Source organism: Pan paniscus, chromosome 3, assembly GCF_029289425.2.
Source record: "Pan paniscus chromosome 3, NHGRI_mPanPan1-v2.0_pri, whole genome shotgun sequence".
NCBI classification, from domain to species: Eukaryota; Metazoa; Chordata; class Mammalia; order Primates; family Hominidae; genus Pan; species Pan paniscus.
In genome coordinates, this window is record NC_073252.2 from 74159197 (window position 1) to 74181560 (window position 22364).

The 22364-nt window shown below is 38.9% G+C and overlaps 1 protein-coding gene across 2 annotated transcripts in view; it reads left to right on the top strand.

Annotated features, from left to right (window-relative positions):
- Positions 1-205: 205 nt before the first annotated feature.
- The window catches only part of NMU (neuromedin U), a 37796-nt gene continuing 15637 nt past the window's right edge, over positions 206-22364 (top strand). Inside the window, exons 1-4 of one of the 2 annotated variants that reach the window (XM_003806476.6) lie at positions 206-515; positions 6153-6211; positions 14204-14251; positions 21412-21471. In XM_003806476.6, the coding sequence (XP_003806524.3) occupies positions 404-515; positions 6153-6211; positions 14204-14251; positions 21412-21471 (279 nt within the window). In that variant the 5' untranslated portion in view covers positions 206-403. Of the gene's footprint in view, positions 516-548; positions 800-6152; positions 6212-14203; positions 14252-21411; positions 21472-22364 lie in introns of those variants that run through there. The other variant, XM_008954288.6, reaches the window with a different exon arrangement.

Genomic DNA, 22364 nt, shown 5'->3' on the forward strand with positions numbered 1-22364 from the left:
TGGTTTGCCATCCACACCCTGTTCCCAGTCCAGTCCTTCCAAAGGTGGGAATGGTGCATTATTTAAATTCCATTCTCTTTATCCCAGAGCGAAAATGCGTGGTACTTGGGTCAGAAACTCAGGCTAGGGGACTAGGGGGCTCGGGTCCCGCTGCAGGGTGGGGCGCGGGCAGGCAGCGGGGCGGGGTGAGGCGAGGTAGGCCGGGGGCGGCAGGCGGCGAGGTGACGCGCGGCGGGGACCGCGCAGCCCAGCCCACTTGTGCGCGAGATTTAAAAGTTGGCGGCTCGCCGGGCGCTCAGTTCTGTGTCCGGGCCCCGAGGCACAGCCAGGGCACCAGGTGGAGCACCAGCTACGCGTGGCGCAGCGCAGCGTCCCTAGCACCGAGCCTCCCGCAGCCGCCGAGATGCTGCGAACAGAGAGCTGCCGCCCCAGGTCGCCCGCCGGACAGGTGGCCGCGGCGTCCCCGCTCCTGCTGCTGCTGCTGCTGCTCGCCTGGTGCGCGGGCGCCTGCCGAGGTAAGACGGCCCCGCACCAGGCCGCTTCCACGCCATGCGCGCCTCTCTCTGGCTCCACTCACCGCTCTCTTCCACCCTCTTTCTCTCACCTTTACTTGGCTTCTGGGACTTCACTTGGCTTCTCTGGTGCCGCGGGGTTTCCCGCCTCCCAGGCACAGGTCGCCGCCCCAGGGCAACTAGCGACGTAGGAGCAAGGGGCCCGGTCAGGGCCGAAATACCCAGGCGCTGCTCGTTGATGCCCAGCGGAGACCCTGCACGGGGCCGGCTGCGATAGATGGAGACTGGTAGGGTTCCCTCATGCTCGGGATTTCCAGACCCCCCGGCCCGTGGAAACGGGTAGTAAAATAGTGAATATTAAAATGTTTTCCCTTTGATTGCAATTATTGGAGAGATTGATGGTTGAAGCAAAACAAGAGTGAGTTTGATACTTCATCCGCTGAGGCAAGGTAAACTTGGCGAGTGCTCAGCCTCTTTGGTGAGTGAGCTAGTGTTATGCTGAGATAAACCTGAGCGGTACAACGGGCCCCACGCTAACCGCTTAGAAGGGGAGGAGTGGGCTTTGTGCCTTATCGGTTTTCAGGCACTAGATCAGGAAAAGGAATAGAGAACTTCTCATCACACAAAGTCGGAGAGGCAAGTGTGCAAGCCAGGCTTTCAGGCAGTGCGACAGCTACAGCAAGTGATGGCAGATGTGATTTGATAAAAACAGGGACTTGCTGAGCTTGGCTTAGAGGGAAGAAATAGGAAACGCAAGGTCAGGGAAGGAGATCTGAAGCTTTGGAGACATAGCCGAGCAGAACGCAAACGTTCCAGTGGAGATATCATTTTCTGGGTTCTCTAAGGGTTACAGCTTACGTTTGCAGGTGCCTTATGGGGACCGTCATTCATCCCCAAGTCAGGGGTCCCTCCATTGCCAACCACTGCCTGGCTATACATTTTCTAGCTTGGCAGAAGGTTCTCTTAGCTTCCCTCTGCTCTCCTGTCAGTGAGGTAAAAGTGGCAGACTGTTGTGTCATTGTTCAGAACGTTGGGTACTTAAAATCACAACTGCAGAGCCTGTAGTCCAGCCCTCAATTAGAGATGGGGAAATAGAGACCATTATTCTTTTCCTAATCTATGTATTTTTATTATTCTCCTCTCATTGTTTTGATTTTGTCCTTTCCTGAGGCATTGGAGGGGTGTGTGTGTGTGAGAGAGAGAGAGACAGAAAGAGAGACTCCCCTACTTGAAAAGCAAGATAACTTGGCTTTGAAATCCAGGCAGTCAGAAGCTAGCAGACCCAAACCTTCTCCACATAGCCAGTAGTGATACAACATGACTTTCCCCCAAGGTAAATGTTCATCTTTTAGGATTTTAAATATATTATTGGTAACTTAGGATGGTAATCTTTATCTGCCTTCTTAAGGATGCTGATAAGCATAGTTTGAAAACTGACTTTGCTATGTAAAGAAAATGGCTTTCTATGCATTTGCATGCTATACGCTTGCAGTGAATTTTGCATGCGGTGAAATTTGCATCAGAGATAACTGCCTTGGGGTGGGTTGGAGAATTTCAGACTGCTGTTGATTGAACAGTAACTGTAGAAGGCAGCAGCTGGTTCCTAAAAGAGATGAGTCTTGGTTTTTATTTCCAAAAGAGCATATCTGCTGACATACCAATCGTCTCATAAATATCCCCAATATTTTTCAAGTAAAAGAATGAGATACTTCTTTTACTACCCAGAGGCCCCTAGATTGCCCTTTTGTGTCTTCATTACCCTTCAGACCTGCTCTGAATACTAAAAAAACTAATTTTATCTCTTTAAAAATGTGGTAGGAAGGGCAGAGGGTGAATAGCCATGTGATCTGCCCCAGTCCTGAGTCCCTAAAGATGGCACCGAGGGGGGCGTGACATACATAAACAAAACCCAGAGATTATCTACCATGATCAATCATCATGCAAGATGCAACTGGATGCCTCGAAAAACAACATAACAAATGTCGCAACGCCAGAGGAAAATAAAAGTGTCACTAAATGCAGCATCCTTGGCAAAAAACAAACAAACAAACAAAAAAACAATTAGAGCATACAATGGCCATGCGAAGATAAAGGGTCAGCCACAGATTCAGTGGGTGGGAACAATTTACTATTCAGAGAACACTAGTAAAATAAAGAAGGAAACTTCCTATAAGAGGAACACATTTTGAATATCTGCAACAAACTGTTACTTGATTTTGCCTGTGACAATAAGTTATCAAATGGTCAAGACTAAGTTAAGGAGTGTCTTTTCCTGCCCAGGCCTCTTGCTCATAGAATAATTCTTAACGTTCACTTGGCAGTAACGATTTCTCACTTCCCAATCCAACAGTGAAGTACATACTCACAATGAGAAAAGAAAATTGGTGCTACTTTTAGAATAATCAGGTCTGTCTTTCTTATACATAGTGTACTTACGGATATACAAGTTATTATTTCCAGCAGCGTATACTGTGTAAGAATGAAGATTTCACTTTAGTAGATGGTAATGAAGTATAAATATCTTGAAGTTTCTCAGTGAAACTTATCAAAAACAGTACAGTTTTTATGATACAGGCACTGTCTCTGAAAACATGGAAAGTGATCTAGTTACAGTATTGCTGTTTGACAGTATGAAGTCCATATCCAGAATGAAAATCACATTGACTCTAATTAACACATAGACAAAAAAAAGAATAACTCCTCCTTACGTTTGGGTTCAGTCATAGGATATTAGTCGCTTTCTTTTTTTTTTTTTTCTTTTTTGTTGGAGACAGAATCTCGATCTGTTGCCCAGGCCGGAGTGCAGTGGTGCCATCTGGGCTCACTGCAAGCTCCGCCTCCCGGGTTCATGCCATTCTCCTGCCTCAGCCTCCCGAATAGCTGGGACTACAGGTGCCCGCCACCATGCCCGGCTAATTTTTTTGTATTTTTAGTAGAGACGAGGTTTCACCATGTTAGCCAGGATGGTCTCAATCTCCTGACCTGGTGATACGCCCGCCTTGGCCTCCCAAAGTGCTGGGATTACAGGTGTGAGCCACTGTGCCCAGCCAGGATATTAGTCGTTTTCTATAAATTATAGAATTTTTTTTAAATTTTGTTTCCTCTCCTTTTTTTGTTTTTTGTTTTTTTTTTTTTTTTACAGTGAAACTGTGTTTACGTGTTTTTTAGAAGGGCCACAAAATACCCTTTTTCTATTTTATGGAAGTGCCTGGGGCTAAGTTAGGCATAGTGGCCTAAGTGGCCCATGCAAGCTTGGGAAATGGAAAGAAGCAAACTCTCCATGGTTCTGATGAGGCGGTGTGTCTGAACACAGTGAAGTTGAGGTGGAAACTTCCACTTTTACTGGGGGTCGGGGATGGTCAAAAGTATAAGAATAAAAATTAGCATTATTTAAACAGGAATGCTGTGTCAAACAGAATCTCATTTAGTGAGGTCACCAGGTGTTTTATATGGAAATTTGAGAAGCACAGCTTTATCCCTTCCTGAAAACAATGAGCTCAGGGTAGGATCTACCATATAACTGTGACTTTGGGATATATGTTTGTGGTAGGGTGAGAAATATATAATTGAGAAGTGTGTAAGATTGTTTACCCACTTTGAATAGTTGTCCCATGAAAGGGGATTCTGTCAGGTTCTGAAATAAACCAACTCTTTTATGGACTGCATGACCTCTATAAGTTATTTCTAATGCTTAGTACCACAGAAAATGTAGTTGATTACTGTCATTATTATTGTTGTTATTAGAACTTAAATGAAATAATAGTAAAAACTTGTATGAATTCAAGGCAAGAGTTGCCTAAAACATGGTAGAATTAGGAAAAAAAATCTATCAGGATATGCAATCAACCAGACTGATTTTCTGAGTTTTTAGGGCACCCATCATCCGAGTGGTGTACACTGTACCCAATATGTAGTCTTTTATCCCCCAACCCCCTCCTAGCCTCCACCGCCGAGTCCCCAAAGTCCATTACATCACTCTATGTTTTGTGTCCTCATAGCTTAGCTCCCACTTATAAGTGATAACATATGGTATTTAGTTTCCCATTCCTTCACTTCAAATAATGGCCTCTGGCTCCATCCAAGTTGCCGCAAAAGACATTACTTTGTTTCTTTTTATGGCTGAGAGATAGTCCATGGTGTATATATTGACCACATTTTCTTTATCCACTTGTTGGTCAATAGGCACTTAGGTTGTTTCCATATCTTTGCAGTTGCAAATTGTGCTGCTATAAACATGTGTGTGCATGTGTCTTTTTCATATAATGACTTCTTTTCCTTTGGATGGATACCCAGTAGTGGGATTGCTGGATTAAACCGTAGATCTACTTTTGGTTCTTTAAGGAATTTCCATACTGTTTTCCATAGTGGTTGTACTAGTTTACATTCCCACCAGTAGTGTAAAAGTTTTCCCTTTTTACACATCCATGCCAACATCTATTGTTTTTTGACTTTTTAATTATGGCTGATCTTGCAGGAGTAAGGTGTTATCTTGTGGTTTTAATTTGCATTTCCCTGATGATTAGTGATGCTGAGCATTTTTTTCATATGTTTGTTGGCTGTTTGTATATCTTCTTTTGAGAATGTCTATTCATGTCCTTTGCCAACTTTTTGATGGGATTGTTTTTTCTCACTGATTTGAGTTCCTCATAGATTCTGGATACTAGTCCTTTGTTGGATGCATAGTTTGCAAATATTTTCTCCTACTCTGTGGGTTGTCTGTTTACTCTGCTAATTATTTCTTTTGCTGTGCAGAAACCTTTTAGTTTAATTAGGTCCCATTTATTTATTTTTGTTTTTGTTGCATTTGCTTTTGGGGTTTTAGTCATGAATTCTTTGCCTAATCCAATGTCCAAAAGAGTTTTTCCAATGGACCTTCTAGAATTGTTATGGTCTCAAGTCTTATATTTAAGTCTTTGATAGGTCTTGAGTTGATTTTTAAGGTGAGAGATAAGGATCCACTTTCATTCTTCTGTATGTGGCTTGTCAGTTTTCCTAGCACCATTTATTGAATAGGGTGTCCTTTCTCCAATTTATGTTTTTGTATACTTGTTGAAGAATAGTTGGTTTTAAGTATTTGGCTTTCTTTCTTTGTTCTCTATTCTTTTCCGTTAGTCTAAATGCCTATTTTTATACCAGTACCATACTGTTTTGGTAACTATAGGCTTATAGTATAATTTGAAGTCCAGTAATGTGATGCCTCCAGAAGTATTCTTTTTGCTTAGTATTGCTTTGGCTGTGTGGGCTCTTTTTGGTTTTATGTGAATTTTAGGATTGTTTTTTCTAGTTCTGTAAAAAATGATGTTGGTGTTTTGATGGGAATTGCATTGAATCTGTAGATTGCTTTGGGCAGTATGGTCATTTTCATAATATTCATTCTTCCAATTCATGAGTATGAGATGTTTTTCTATTTGTCTGTAGACATAAGTAATTCGTTCTTGAGAGTAATATCTTTGTAATGTTATTAAGGTTTATTTAGTAATTATGTCTCCTTGTACTAAGTCAAATGCTGAAATATTGAAATAGGTGGGTGATGATGTACAGTGAAAAATGAAGAAAGTGTGCGAGAAAGAATTATATATGGATATTTAATTTTAGAAGAAATGCTATAAAATTAATCTGTGGCTACAACTTTATTTTTAGGTGCTCCAATATTACCTCAAGGATTACAGCCTGAACAACAGCTACAGTTGTGGAATGAGGTAAGGAACTATCATCACACAAATTTGTAGAAACTTTACCCTTCTTTGAAATTATCATGTTAAAATGTATAATTGAGCTTTGGGAGAACTATGATTTTACCAACACTCTAATAATAAAACCCAGAATTACTATTTTTATTAAATAAAAGAGAAGGAGAGAAGAAAAGAAACAAAAATTTTGTAAATAGTTAAGAGAGCAGAAATAATATTATATCCTAATAATAGGATATAATAGAGTAATACAAGAACAGAGTAGTTACAGTAAATGTGTATGTACTTAAAAGACAGAGATTCTAAGATTGGATTTTTTTAATAGATCCAGAAATATATTTTCTATCAGTATCACACTTAAAACAGAAAACAAAAAAAGACTAAGTATAAAAGGATGGAAAATGATATAGCAAGCAAATATAAACTGAAAGGGAATATATCTCATCAAATAGAATTCAAATGAACTATCATAACAGACAAATAAGGATCTTATATGTTAATAAAAGAAAACCAGAACAAGAAAATATAGACATCATTAATATAAACTAATAATGTAACCTTAAAATTTATTTAACAACTGATAGACCTTCAGGGAAAAAAATAGGTAAATCAACAGTTATAGTTGGAGAGTTTAATACACCTGTCTCAAAAACTGACAGTTAAAGCAGATAGCTCATAAGTAGCTATAACAACGACATAATCATACAATTAATAAATTAGAGCTACTGGAAATATTTTTCACTACTTGGGAGGCTGAAATGGGAGGATTACTTCCGCCCAGGAATTTTTTTTTTTTTTTTTTTTTTGAGACATGGTCTTGCTGTTACCATGCTGGAGTGCAGTGGCTCGATCTCCGCTCACTGCAACCTCCGCCTCCCGGGTTCAAGCGATTCTCCCACCTCAGCCTCCCAAGTAGCTGGGAGTACAGGCGCACACCATCATGCCCAGCTAATTTTTGTATTTTTAGTAGAGACGGGGTTTCACCATGTTGGCCAGGATGGTCTCCATCTCTTGACCTCATGATCCACCCGCCTCAGCCTCCCAAAGTGCTGGGATTACAGGCAGGAGCCACCGCACCCGACCACTTCAGCCCAGGAATTTAAGACCAGTCTGGACAACATAGTGAAACCCCATTTCAGGAAAAAAAAAAAGACAGAACTATTGTTTAAAACCTGCACTAAATAGTATACACATTCTCGTTGTGTATAATTGGAGCATCTGAAAAACAGAATGTGTTAGACAGAAAGGAAGAGTCCATAAGTTAGAAAAAATATGCCTTCCAAATGTTTTCCAGTTACAATGCAATAAAATTAGAAATTAATAACAAAGTATAACAAATATCTCTTCTGTTTGGATATATATAGTATTTTGGTAAATAACCCTGGGCTAAAAAGAAAATTACAAAATTTGTTTAACAACTGATAGACCTTCAGGGAAAAAAATAAAAACATTATAACTCAAAATGTATAAGCTATAGCTAAAACAGTAGCTAGAGAGAAATTTTAGCTTCATATATATTTATTGGGGAGAAGAAAATTTAAAAACATTAATAAGCTAAGCATTCTGCTAAAAATGAGGTGAAAAAGAACAGGGAAAATTTAAAAAAAAACAGGAATGAAGTAAATAATAAAAATAAGCCCGGGTGTGGTGGCTCACACCTGTAATCCCAGCACTTTGTGAGGCCGAGGTGGGTGGATCACAAGATCAGGAGCTCGAGACCAGCCCGGCCAACATAGTAAAACCTTGTCTACTAATAACACAAAAATTATCCGGGCATGGTGCCTGTAATCCCAGCTACTCAGGAGGCTGAGGCAAGAGAATCACTTGAGCCTGGGAAGCGGAGGTTGCAGTGAGCCGAGATGGCACCACTGCACTCCAGCCTGGGTGACAGAGTGAGACTCCATCTCAAAAAATAAATAATAATAATAATAATGGCAGAAATAAATTTTAAAAGGAGAGCGGAGCAACAGTTTTAACAAAACCATATATTTGTTCTTTCAGTAAGTTAAGCGCTGGTAGTACTGATTTCAAAAGGCAGAGGGGAAGTCAAAACAACAAGATATAGACCAAAAAAGGGTAGAACCCAAGAAAAATAGAGATATAAAAAAAGTTTTAAAATAATTTTATGGATAATTGACTGTGTGATGGATGGTTGCTCAACTCTGTAAATACACTAAAAACCATTGAGTTGTACACTTTAAATGGGTGAATTGTATGGCTTGTGGATTATATCTCAGTAAAGCTGTTAAAAAGAAAGTATGGATGGCTATCTGGTAATAATTTTGAAATTAGATGAAATGGATAAACTCCTAGATAAATATGCTGTGCCAAAAAAGGTGCAGTGGTAATATGATAAGCACTGAAGGAACAATTTCTTCTTTCCTTGTATCACTGGCCAAGGCCTGCTTACTATCTTACACAGTAAATGTATCTAAAGCTTTTCCATAAAGTATAAACTTGCTCTAGAAGTTTGATACATAACCTTTACCCAGTTAAGAAAGTTCTCTTATTTTCCTGTCTTGCTAAGAGTTTTGTTAATCCTAAATAAAATGTGAACTTAAATACTTTATTTGTGTCACTATCGAGATAAGCAATATGCTTTTTCTCTTCTAGTCTATAACTACAATGAATTGCATTAACAAACTTCTTGCTCTTGAACTATTAGAACTAGTTTGAAAGCTCAGGAGATTTTTGGATTTTGGATATAATACCAATATACATTTCTTTTCACTAGGCACAAGTAACGTAGAAGTACAGTTTAAGATATTGTAGTACACACAGTGGTGACAAAATCTGTAAGTATTTAGAAATTAACCAAAAATACACTCTAAATTTATAGAGTAGAAAATTAATTTCTAATAAAGAAAATAGATGATGATATATATATTTGGAGAGACATTCTCTCTTGGATGAAACAATTAATTTAATATAATAAAAATATCAATTTTCCTCATTAATTAATATAAATCCCATAAAATCAATGCAATCCCAAACAATTTCATTTACTTTAAAAAAAAAACTTTAAAATTTAACCTAAAATTGATTTGGAAAAATAAAGGTCTACAATTAGCTGAAAACATTTTAAATATGAACAGCTACTCGTGGGAACTTGCCTTATCAGATACTGAGACATAGTATAAAAACTGCAGTAATAAAAAAAAAAGGCATGGTAATTGCACAAGAACAGACAGAATGAACCAATGGAACAGAGACTAGAGCTTGGAGAGAATAGCAGTCACCACCAGTACCTGTCATATCCCTTTGGCATTTGCCATCCCAGGGTACTGGAAATTTATAGTTTCTGACTGCAAGCATCCATGACTCTTCCTGTGCTGCCTGTGCTTGCGCCAGCCAGAAGTGCCTGAGAATAAATGACTGCACCGCTGACAGCAGACCCCAATTGAGGACCAAAGGGAGTTGGTGGATGAATGCCTTTGCCACCTCACCCCTAAAGAAAGAAATATAAAAGGTAAATTATAGAGTTAGTAGAAAATCATATAGGACAATATCTTTGTTAGGAGCAGGGAAAAACTTCTTGATGAAACTTCAAATATAAATCATAAGAAACTTCAAATATAAATCGTAAGGCCAAAAACATTCATGAATTAAATTACATTAAAAATAAAACTTCTTTCAGCAAAGGACTACATGGAAAAAGGTAAGGGCCTTTGTTGGTTTTTTGTTTGTTTGTTTTGTTTTTGTTTTTGAGACAGGGTCTCGCTCTGTTGCCCAGGCTGGAGTACAGTGGCATGACCTCAGCTCACTGCAACCTCCCCCTCCTCGGGTTCAAGTGATTCTCGTGTCTCAGCCTCCTGAGTAGCTGGGACTACAGGCACGTGCCACCATGGCCGGCTAATTTTTTTGTATTTTAAGTGGAGACAGGGTCTTGCCATGTTGGCCAGGCTGGTCTCAAACTCTTGACCTCAAGTGATCCGCCCACCTTGGCTTCCCAAAGTGCTAGAATTACAGGTGTGAGCCACCCTGCCCAGCCTTTGAAAGAAGATATTGACAATGTCTAAAACCGGTAAGGGGTTGCTTTTCTGGAATATACAAGAAACTACACCAAATCAATTGGATAAAGATAAGACTTCAAAATAAAAATAGTCAAAGGATAAGAACAGTTTACAGAAGAGGAAGTTCAAAAGGTTAACAAACATCTAAAACATATAAAGATGTTCATTAGTAACAATGAAATGAAAATTGGGACAAGAGCAAAGTGTCACTTTCTACCTATTAGACTAGCAAAACAATTGAAATCTAGTTAATCGCAAATGTTAACAAGGATGTGGGGTCTACAAACTCTCATGCATTGCTGGGCAGACTGCCAACTGGTAGAGCCATCTGGAAAACAACCTAGATATCCCCACGATCCAGCATTCCCTCTCCTGGGTAGATAGCCCAAAGATATTCTCCCACAGATCCATAAGTGGAGGACAGATTCAAGGAGGTTGATTATAGCTTTGCTTGTCGTGGAAGGAAATGGAGGAAACCCAGCTGTCTGTCACTGGGGAGTGGATAGGCAACATGTGGTGGGCATACATCATAGAATATACTACAGCACTTGAAGCAACACACTAGATAGACACCTAGCAACATGGATAGGTCTCAATGGACAGTGTTAAGTGGGAAAAAAGTGAGGAAATATACATGCACACAAAACAACAATATGGGTTTTACAAAAACATATACAAATAGAGGATATGCCTCAAATACACTGGAAGAGTTGCCTATAGGAGGGTGGAATGGGGGTAGGAAATGGAAATATAAAAAGAATAAATAAGTAAAGCAAGGCTAATGATGATAGTGAGCTATGAACTGAGAAGAGTACCCTTTGTCACCTGCAACAAAATACATAAGGGAAAAGATAAGATAGATGCTAAGTGCCAAGTATAAAACAGTGTTCAATAGTATAGAAATTCATCAAGTGTATTACAAGGGCCTCTGCCTTGATAGAATATCTAGGTACATGCTAGAAATATAAATAAGATGAAGAGTGACTTAGATAACAGATATTAATGTATAGTACAGACACATTTATTTTAGCTTGAAATACTCTATATTTCCATGGAAAATAATTGGAAAAATACTTTAGATGATAATGCTGGAAAAAACTCAGACTTGCAAAAAAAAGTATACATTCTTTTACAGAAAAAAATGTATTTAAAGAAGTTAAGATGCAGCTGGGCAAGGTGACTCAGGCCTAATATCAGTTCTTTGACAGGCTGAGACAGGAGGATCACTTGAGCTCAGAAGTTCAAGACCAGCCTGGGTAACATAGTGAGACCTCATCTCTATAAATAGTAAAAAATAAGCCAGGCATGGTGGTGCTTGCCTGTGGTCCCAGCTACTCAGGAGGTTGAGGTTGGAGGATCACTTGAGCCCAAGAAGTCAAGGCTGCAGTGAGCTCTTATTGTACCACTGCACTACAGTCTGGGTGACAGCTAGACAAAAAAAAAAAAGAAAGAAAGAGAGAGAGAAAGAGAGAGAGAGAAAGAAAGAAAGAGAGAGAGAAGAAAGAGAGAGAAAAGAGAGAAGAAAGAAAGAGAAGAAAAGGAAGAGAAGAAAGAAAGGGAAAGAAAGAGAAGAAAGAGAGAGAAGAAAGAAAGAGAGAAGAAAGAAAGAGAGAAGAAAAAGAAAGAAGAAAGAAAGAGAAGAAAGAAAGAGAGAAGAAAGAGAGAAGAAAGAAAAAGAAAGAAAGAGAAGAAAGAGAGAAGAAAGGAAGAGAGAGAAGAAAGATGAGAAAGAGAGAAGAAAGAAAGAAGAAAGAAGAAAGAGAGGAGAGAGAAAAGAAGGAGAAGAAAGAAAGACAAGAAAGAAAGAAAGTTAAGATGCTAGGAACACATAGTTAATTTTTCTGCTTGAAGATTTAAAAATTACAGAGCTACAGCAAACCAACACAGGAACAGAAAACCAAACACATTTTCTCACTCGTAAGTGGGAGTTGAACAATGAGAACAAGTGGACACAGGGAGGGGAACATCACACACCGGAGCCTGTCGGGGGTGTTGGGGGGCAAGGGGAGGGAGAGCATTAAGACAAATACCTAATGCATGCGGGGCTTAAAACCTAGATGATGAGTTGATGGGTGCAACAAACCACCATGGCATGTGTATACCTATGTAACAAACCTGCACGTTCTGCACATGTTTCCCAGAACTTAAAGTAAAATAAAAATAAATAAATAATAATAATTACAGAGCTACCCAGGCACTAGAAACACATTCTTTCTAACCATATGTAGAGACCTAAACATTTTCAATGAGATTTACCAATGGTCTCTACAGAGTTCTCAAAAGCAGTCAGTGGCATTCAAAACCATTAGAGCCATATGCTGAGTACAGTGAACAAATGCTTACTCAAATGGAAAGTGGGCAAGCAGCGTTCCTGTGTCCTTCAAAGAAATGAGAACAAAGACTGAAAAACTTTGCAGTTATCTCCTAATTTGACTAACTGGGTTTTTAAAAGTCCGATGTTTTTATTCAAATGACATTGATGTCCTGAGATTCAAGGGTTCTCTGTTCTTGAACATGGACCACCTCACATAGATGGGCAGCCTGGTTGGTCTGTGGGTGGACAGTGTTCCCCTGGAGTGGGTAATGTCTTCAGATACCTGCACACCATAAAAGAGTAGGAACTACTTTCTCCTACCCTACTGAACCACAGAAGGTGACATTTGGAGGTGATGTAGTAAGCATTGCTCAAAAGTCAGAGCTTTAAAATGGTTATCTTTTTGACTTTCCCCTCTCAATTCACTTTTTTCCCCCCACAAGTTTAATACAACTTAATTAAAGGATTTTTGTTGAACACTTATTCTGGGCAATTTAGCGATAACACAGCCCCTACCCTCAGTGTGTGTGTGTTTGTGTGTGTGTGTGTGTGTCCATGATTTCAGGTTTGTATGGCAAGGAAGAGGGACCAGGTGGGTGGGTGCAAAGGATGAGTGGAACAAACAATTCCCCAAATATTTGGGACATAAAGGGAAGATGAGGATAAAAGGAGGATAAAAGTTCTGTGAGGATAAAAAGGAAGGAGACATAAGCTTATGCTTTTTCTATAATATCTTATACCTTTGTTATTCTCTAAGTTAGGAAATAATATATTTTAGGACATGTTCAACTTGGAAGCAATGAGGAGCTTGAGAATTTATGACAGTAGAGTATAATAATCCGCCCCCTGGTATGAGAAAAAGAATTCTGGTACTGAAATTGGCCTCTGAGATGGAATACCATAAATAGGACTCAACCTCTATCATTCCAGAGAGACAAGAATCAGTACAATTTTTTTCCAGTTCCATTTTAAAAGGCCATCAAAGAAATAAATGTCATAAACAATGCCAGACATCCAGCTTAGTGCTTAACTTCTCAGCATAGGTTTTTTATGATTAATATAAATCTCTCATTCTACCGTTTAAAGTCTCAAGTTTTCTTTTTAGGATAAGGACTGAAAATAGTTAGTTGCCAACTGTAGCTCAATAAACCCTCATTATAAAATAGAACTCTCTTCCAATACTGGTTCCATGGGAGAGATCCAGTGGATTGCCTATGTTGTATGAACAATTTTTCTGGTATGCTGTTTATCATGCTGTTATTATGTTAATTTAGGTGACATTAGGTTCATGTGTCATAAAGAACCATATGATAACCAAAGGTCTGCCTTAATTTCAAGGTCATTCTTTAGCCAGCTCTCACATTTCTCAGGCTAAATAATACGTGAAAAGTCTTTTCCTCAATATATTAATGTGAGGCATCTTCATGCCCTAGGATGGTCCCTGTCAGCAGTCACTAGAGACGTATACCCTGTGGTTAGGGGGACATCTTGAGGGAAGTCTCATTTCCAAGACTCTCTTATAAAGTTTTTGAGGCTCCTGTCTTCCAAATCCAGAGTCCTAAACTATCATGGAACTGTGGTTAATGTTCCATAGGTAATGTGACTTTGTAAAATCTACTTTCTGTTATTTTCTGTCCATTCCCAGGATGTAACTGACATTTTTGTTTTCTACAGATAGATGATACTTGTTCGTCTTTTCTGTCCATTGATTCTCAGCCTCAGGTAATTCCAATTGAAGATATTTTGTAATAATGTAGGTGTTTGTGTAGTGCTTAAACTCTCCATTGCTGCCTTTGGAACCTTTAAGTGTTCATGAAAACATGTCAACGTGTGAGATATTATTACATTTGCTGTAGATAATAATCAATACTGTGGGCTTGTGTTGTAATGTGCTAGGGCTTTCATCTCTAAATAAAATAGGTTTGCAGACAATATACACGTATTTTGTAAGGTCAAATTAAAATGTTAATTTCAAAATCAAATTATGTGTTAAGTTAGAAATACTGTATCTGTCAGGGTGCAGTGGCTCATGCCTGTAATCCCAGTGCTTTGAGAGGCCCAGGTGGGAGGATCACTTGAGGCTGGGAGTTCAAGACTAGCCTGGGCAACATAGCAAGACCCCTTCTCCACCAAATAATAAAAATTTAAGCAAACTAACACAGGAACAGAAAACCAAATACTGCATGTTCTCACTTATAAGTGGGAGTTAAGTGACGAGAACACATGGACACAAAGAGGGGAACAACAGACACAGGGCCTGCTAGAGGGTGGAGGTGGGAGGAGGGAGAGGATCAGTAACTATTGGGTACTACATTTAGTACCTGGGTGATGAAATAATCTGTATAACAGACCCCTGTGACACAAGTTTACCTACATGACAATGTTGCACATGTACTCCTGAACCTAAAATAAAAGTTTAAATAATAATAAAAATTTAAAATGCTGTATCTATTGCTGTATTTGGGGACAAATATCCTATCTCCCAATTGAGTTTGAAACCATTGAGAGATGAATTTATGAGTCAGACTTTTGGAGGTCAAAGCATCATCATTATAACTGAAAAGTCCATTTGTGACTGTGGCTTCAGATCTGATATCAAGCGTGTTTGCTATAATTGCCTCCAGAATTAAACTTGCCTGCAAGTCTCAGACAGTGACTCTGAGCTTTCCACCAGTCAGATTCTCAGCCACAGGGCAGAGACCAAGCAAGAACAGCTGACCAGAGCAAGAACACTGACTCTATAGAGGAAAGAGCTGAACTGAACATGCCCAGTTTCTTCCTCTCAGTTCACCTACCAGACAGCTCACTCCTCTTCAATAGAAAAGAATTAAGAGGAGGTTTTGGAAAGAGGCCAGGAGTGCTAATCTAGCTCCTCTGCATGGACACTTAAGGAGTGGGGAATAAGTGTGTTCTTACATTGTCTTTACTGGATGATGCTGCTTTCAGAGTCATCAGCTATGCGCCTGGGGCATACTCCCTACATAGTTTGGCCGAGGTGCCCAGGCTGTTGGTCACACAGTCTCCAGTTGTGTTTTCCTGGCCAGTGTGAATAAACAGCTTTGTATAGTGTTGTATTTCTCCTGCCTCAACCCATTCCGTAGGTATCTGCTGGAAATTTGAGGTATTAGATAGTAAAGCAAGACCAGAATCACAATAGATGATGTTTTTGAACAATATTTCAAATTATTCAAGGAGCATTGGCAGATATATATTAATAACATGAGATTATATTAATCAGCATATATGCATTTGTATTGTATTTAAAATTCAGGAACATCCTCAAAATCACTTCTAGTTCTTCAGTACTAAGAGGATGAATTTTAAAGCACTCATTTAAACTTCATCAAGATAAACTAATGTTTGACTGGATTTCAGTACTGTGCCTCTTTCAAGAGGAGCTTAGTAAATTTACTATTTGAAAGTTTTACATTTGCAATTGAAATTGTAATAAATTTAATACTTTAAAAAATTATTGTTTTATTACATGTGAAATTAAAGCTATGCATTAAAACCTAATTTTGGTTTCACTGTAGTATATTGGTGATGTTCTTATATGGGATACATTTATAGCCAGCACCTGGAATCATGCTTGAGAAGAGACTCAATAAATATCTCTTTAATTACTTAGTTAATAAGACCCAGTAGCAAACATGCTATGCAGAAATTGTTCTCTTGTAACAAATATCATTATATCATCCCTTTTTTTTGGCCCTTTCATTAGTTTAAAAACCATATAAATATGGTTTTACTGATTTGGCTCTCAAATAAAAAATATAAATTCTGGAAGAATACATACAAAATAAATGATAATGGTTATGTGGAAGGGGAGTCCTAGGTGGATAGGACAGAAACAGGAGGACTTTTTAACTGGATATCATCTTATAATTTTTTAGTTTTGAAACTTGTGAAATTATGAATTACAAAAAACTCAAAGGAAAGAAATGAAAGAAATTATATAAAAGAGATAGATTCACAAGTCCCTTCCCTAGGAATAGCTGCTAAACTAATACAGATGCATCTCTTTGGAATGGTGCTTATGTATAGTAACTGTATTTGGGTACCTTCACAAGAATAAGTAATATTAATAAATTAGGAATTGTTTTATGTATTCCTAATGTTTTGGGAATATATCATTTTATGGGCTTACTTCTGTGGCTGGGTTTCTTCATATGCTTGGTGGTCGTTGGCTGGCTATCAGCAGGGGTGGTGGAGGCAACTGGGCGAAGTGTTACTTACTTCAGCAGGGTAGTCTGAGCTTTTTCGCATGGTTGCTGGGTTCCACCAGCTGTGGGAGAGCAAGCTCCATCACCTAAGTGGGTTTCAAACCTCTGCTTGTGACATATTTACTCATGCCTCACTGGCCAAAGCAAGACAAAGAGTCAATGTGAGGGGCCACACTCAGTGTCTGCGTTAGGGGACTGACTACATAAAGGCAATGGATACAGGGGGGCGTGATTCAATGGGGATATTATTATAACTAATTACTATAATTTCTAAAAATTGTCATTATTTTCTCAAAACATTGATAATAAACTCAATTCATGAGTGGGCAATTCGGTACACAACTGAAAACTAGTGATAAAGTATAACTATTGTTGTACTCAGATTTAAGGTTTTAGCATCACTTAGTCATTTAAAATACTAAGTCATCATATCACTGCTTTGCTCCAAATCTTCCTATGGTTTCTTATTACAATTAGAATAGTATCAAAATCCCTTGATAGAGCCCACAGACCCTAAATAATTTTTTTTTAATTTTAGGTTCAGGGGTAAATATGCAGATTTGTTATGTAGTTAAAGTGTGTTGTGGAGGTTTGGTGTATAGATTATTTCATCACCCAGGTAATAAGCATAGAACTGAATAGGTATTTTTTTTATCCTAACCCTCTTTCCACCCTCCACCCTCAAGTAGGCCTCGGTATCTACTGTTTCCTTCTCTTTGCCCACGTGCATCCGTGTTTAGCTCCTACTTATAAGTGAGAACGTGTGGTATTTGGTTTTCTGTTCCTATGTTATTTCGCTTAGGGTAATACCCTCCAGCTCCATCCATGTTGCTGCAAAGGATATGATCTCATTCTTTTTTATGGCTGCGTAGTATTCGGTGGTGTATATGTACCACCAAATTTGATACAATTTTAAAACATTGTTAATTTTCACATATACTATTATCTTATTATTTATGTGATTACATGACCATTGCTTTGAAACATTTTTACCAAGTAGAAAATGTTATCTTTAAGGTCTATACATTTAAAAATAAGATATTAAAACTTTCATGTATTTAAATCCTTGAAGAATAGTTGAGAATTAGCTTCTTGTAAAGGGGAGTTGGGGAAAATGCACTTGCTTTGAAACTTTTTCAGTCAAAGTTCAATCTTACTGAAGCTCATCCAGCTTAGAAACTGTTTTCTAAGAAGAAACAACTCATGTGTGAATTTATTCTTCTTTGAGTTGAAATACATTTTTGAAACATGACATCACTAGGTATTTTCTTTCTATTGTTTTGTATTTTCTATTTTGAAATCAGCCATAAGTGTTTATTCTTCTTTGAGGTGAAATACATTTTTGACACATGACATCACTGGGTATTTTCTTCTTATTGTTTTGTATTTTCTATTTTGAAATGAGCATAAGTGGAGCATTTTGTTTTTGTTTTTAGAGATAGGGTCTCACTCTGTCGCCCAGGCTGGAATGCAGTGGTACAATTATAGCTCGCCACAGCTACGAACTCCTGGGCTCAAGCAATCCTCCCACCTCAGCCTCCTGAACAGCTGGGACTACAGGAGCATGCCACCATGCCCAGCTAATTAAAAGAAAAAAATTTTGTGTAAAGATGGGGGTCTCACTGTCTTGACCAAGCTGGTAAGGGAAGTTATAGGGATTTTATTTCAGATTTTTGTGGGGTGACCTGTATATTCAGCCCTTAAATATAACCAGTGAGAAAGGATGTATCAGTGTTCACACTCTAGTTTTTCTCGCAGCCAACTCCCAACTCCAGGCTTAGCAGGCAATACCAATGCAACACAATAATATCTACAAATCAGAGGGCCAAGGTCCCAGGCCACACTCCTCCAACTCCTAGCCATGTGTGGTATTGGGCAAGTGACAGTCTCTTAGAACCTTACTTCCTCTGTATATGAGAATAACAATTCATGTCCTGTGTAGGACAGAATACAAATTACGTATAGTCATGCATCACTTAACAATGGGGATATACACTCTGAGAAATATGTCCTTGGATGATTTGTCATTGTATAAACATCATAGAGCGTACTTACACAAATCTAGATGTACAGCCTACTACACACCTAGGCTATATGGCTACAAACCTGTACAGCACATTACTGTACTGAATATTGTGGGCAGTTGTAACACACTATGTAATTAAACATATCTAAATGTAGAAAAGGTACAGTAAATACATAATATAAAAGATAAAAAATGATACACTTGTATAGGGCACTCACCATGAATGGAGCTTGAAAGACTGGAAGTTGCTTTAGGTGAGTCAGTGAGTCAGTAATGAGTGAATGTGAAGGCCTAGGACATTACAATACACTACTGCAGATTTCATAAACACTGTAAACTTAGGCTGCATTAAATTTATTTAAAAATTTTTCTCTCTTCAATAATAAATTAACCTTAGCTTACTGTAACTTTTTTACTTTTATAAACTTTTTAATTTTTTCTTTTTCAAGACAGGGTTTCATTCTGTCATCCAGGCTGGAGTGCAGTGGCATAATCATGGCTCACTGCAGCCTCGAACTCCTGGGCTCAGATGATCCTCCCATTTCAGCCTCCTGAGTAGCTGGGACTACAGGCATGCACCACCACACCTGGCTAATTTTTTGTGTTTTTTGTAGAGACAGGATCTTGCTATGTTGTCCAGGCTGGTCTCAAACTCCTGGGCTCAAGCAGTTCTTCCACCTTGGCCTCCCAAAGTGCTGGAATTACAGGCATGAGCCACCGTTCCTGGCCAACTTTTTAATATTTTAGAACTTTTTTCTCTTTTGTAATGACACTTGGCTTATAACACAAACATGCTGAACAGGTGTACAGAAATATTTTCTTTCTTTATATCCTCATTCTATAAGCTTTTGAAATTAAAAAGAATTTTTTTGACTTTTTAAACTTTGTTGTTAAAAATGAAGACACAAGCATGCATATTAGCCTAGGCCTACACAGGTCAGGATCATCAAGATGTGACTAGATGATAGGAGTTTTTCAGCTTCATAATAATCTTATGTGACCATCATTGTATACGCATTCTATCATTGACTCATTGACTGACATGCCCTTATGTGGTGCATGACTGTATATGAAAATGTTTTATAATTTATTGAAACACTATATACATATGAGGCATTATTAATAAATATCCCAAGAATTTGCATGACAAGCAAACAAATGGAATGAAGAGAACAAAGCAGGCCTCTGATGCTAGGAAGGGTGCACAGAAAAACTGTCAACTCCACCTGTGTCTCTAACCACAACCAACCATGTCAAGCATGTACTGTTGTTCAAAGGGAGAGGAGGTGAGACTACTGGAGGCCTTGAACAATTCTTTTCATATGTCTTTCTTTTTTTTTTTTTTTTTCTGAGACAGAGTCTCACTCCATCACCCAGGCTGGAGTGCAGTGTCGAGATCTCGGCTCACTGCAACCTCTGCCTCCCAGGTTCAAGTGATTCTCCTGCCTCAGCCTCCCGAGTAGCTGGAATTACAGGCGTGTGCTACCATGCCCGGCTAAGTTTTTGTATTTTAGTAGAGACTGGGTTTCACCGTGTTGGCCAGGCTGGTCTCGAGTTCCTGACCTCAGGTGATCCATCTGCCTCAGCCTCCCAAAGTGCTGGCATTACAGGCGTGAGCCCCTGCACCCGACCTCTTTTTCATATAACTTCTAAATTAAGAATCACTTCAGCTGTAAATCAACCTGAGAACTTTACCTACATTTAATTCTTCTAAGAACTCTCTGCAGCGATGTCATCCCCGACTTAGAGCTGAAGAAACGGAAATTTAGAGAGGTTAGGTAACCAGCCTAAGGTTACACAGCTAATAAAGAGCAGAAATGGAATTTGCACTGCGATAGAGTTACAGGCTTCCCAACTCCATAGCTCATGCTTTTAACCACTAATTATATTGCCCTCCCTACTGTTCTAGTTCTTCATTACTTCCAAAATGCATACATTAAGTAATCAATTGTTTATGGTGCTACTGTGCTAAATTCTGTGCAAAGCAGGTTTCGCCCCTGCTTGTCCATTTCTTCTACTCCTTACCACACCCAGCTGGCTGCTAACCACAGAGCCCTGCCCTACTTCTGTGCTCGAATGCTTTGAAAAACCTGATCCTGGGCTGTGCAGTCAGCAATCTGGAAGGGTGGTACTCAGATTAGGTGCACCACGCATGGGTTCTTCTCCTCCACTTCCCATTGTCTTTGAGCAATTGCAGGATTTTCAAATTAGCCAATAATGAGTAATATTCAGCGAGGCTCACAGCTTTGGCATGTAGATACAGATTTTGCTACAAGCTGGGAAGAATAATTCCTCTTCTGGCACTGTCCCTTGTTACTCTCAGTCATAGAATTTCATAATATTTTAGCAAGTGCTGAGAACTATGTATCTAGATCACAGCGGAAGCCTTCATGAGTGCATATGTACCGTACTTACCTTTTTTTTTTTTCTGGTTAGAAGGAAGGCTTTACTTTTACAGCCAAGTTTTTGTTGTGAGAGAAATCAAAGGATTCCAACAGTTTTAATAATCTACAGAAGGATTCTTTTCCAGGTAGTTAGCATTTCCTCATGCCCCTAACATTTTGTAGTTACCTCTTCTATGTAAATGTCATTAAAGCAGAAGCATAACTTACATATCTTCTCATTTCTGTTAGGCATCCAATGCACTGGAGGAGCTTTGCTTTATGATTATGGGAATGCTACCAAAGCCTCAGGTAAGGTTGAAATAGTGTTTTGTTTGTAGACAAAAATTATCCAAAAATTTCTTGGAATTTCTCCTGGAAGAAAATATGCCCAATTTAGGAAGCATGCCAAGACAGGTTAGAAGAGGAAAAATTGTTTTTGGATAAGAAATACTTCAGGTTCTCTGATGTCTGAGAATTGAGCATCATATTAATGGAGCTTACAGTAATCTAATTGGGAAATCATATGGCCCCATCAAATATAAAATGAGTTCCAGTCCAGAGGAATAAATATGGGGTCATGTTGGCTCTCTTTTTTTTGCCCTGACTCATGCTACTTTGGAGAACAGATGGATCTTTCTTTTTTTTTTTTTTTGTTTGTTTTTTTTTGTTTGTTTTATTTTGTTTCTTTTTTTTAATTTATTTATTTTTATTGATCATTCTTGGGTGTTTCTCACAGATGGGGATTTGGCAGGGTCATAGGACAATAGTGGAGGGGGAGGGTCAGCAGATAAACAAGTGAACAAAGGTCTCTGGTTTTCCTATGCAGAGGACCCTGCGGCCTTCCGGCCTTCCGTAGTGTTTGTGTCCCTGGGTACTTGAGATTAGGGAGTGGTGATGACTCTTAACGAGCATGCTGCCTTCAAGCATCTGTTTAACAAAGCACATCTTGCACCGCCCTTAATCCATTTAACCCTGAGTGGACACAGCACATGTTTCAGAGAGCACAGAGTTGGGGGTAAGGTCACCGATCAACAGGATCACAAGGCAGAAGAATTTTTCCTAGTACAGAACAAAATGAAAAGTCTCCCGTGTCTACCTCCCTCTACACAGACATGGCAACCATCCGATCTCTCAATCCCTTCCCCGCCTTTCCCCCGCTTCTATTCCACAAAACCGCCATTGTCATCATGGCCCATTCCCAA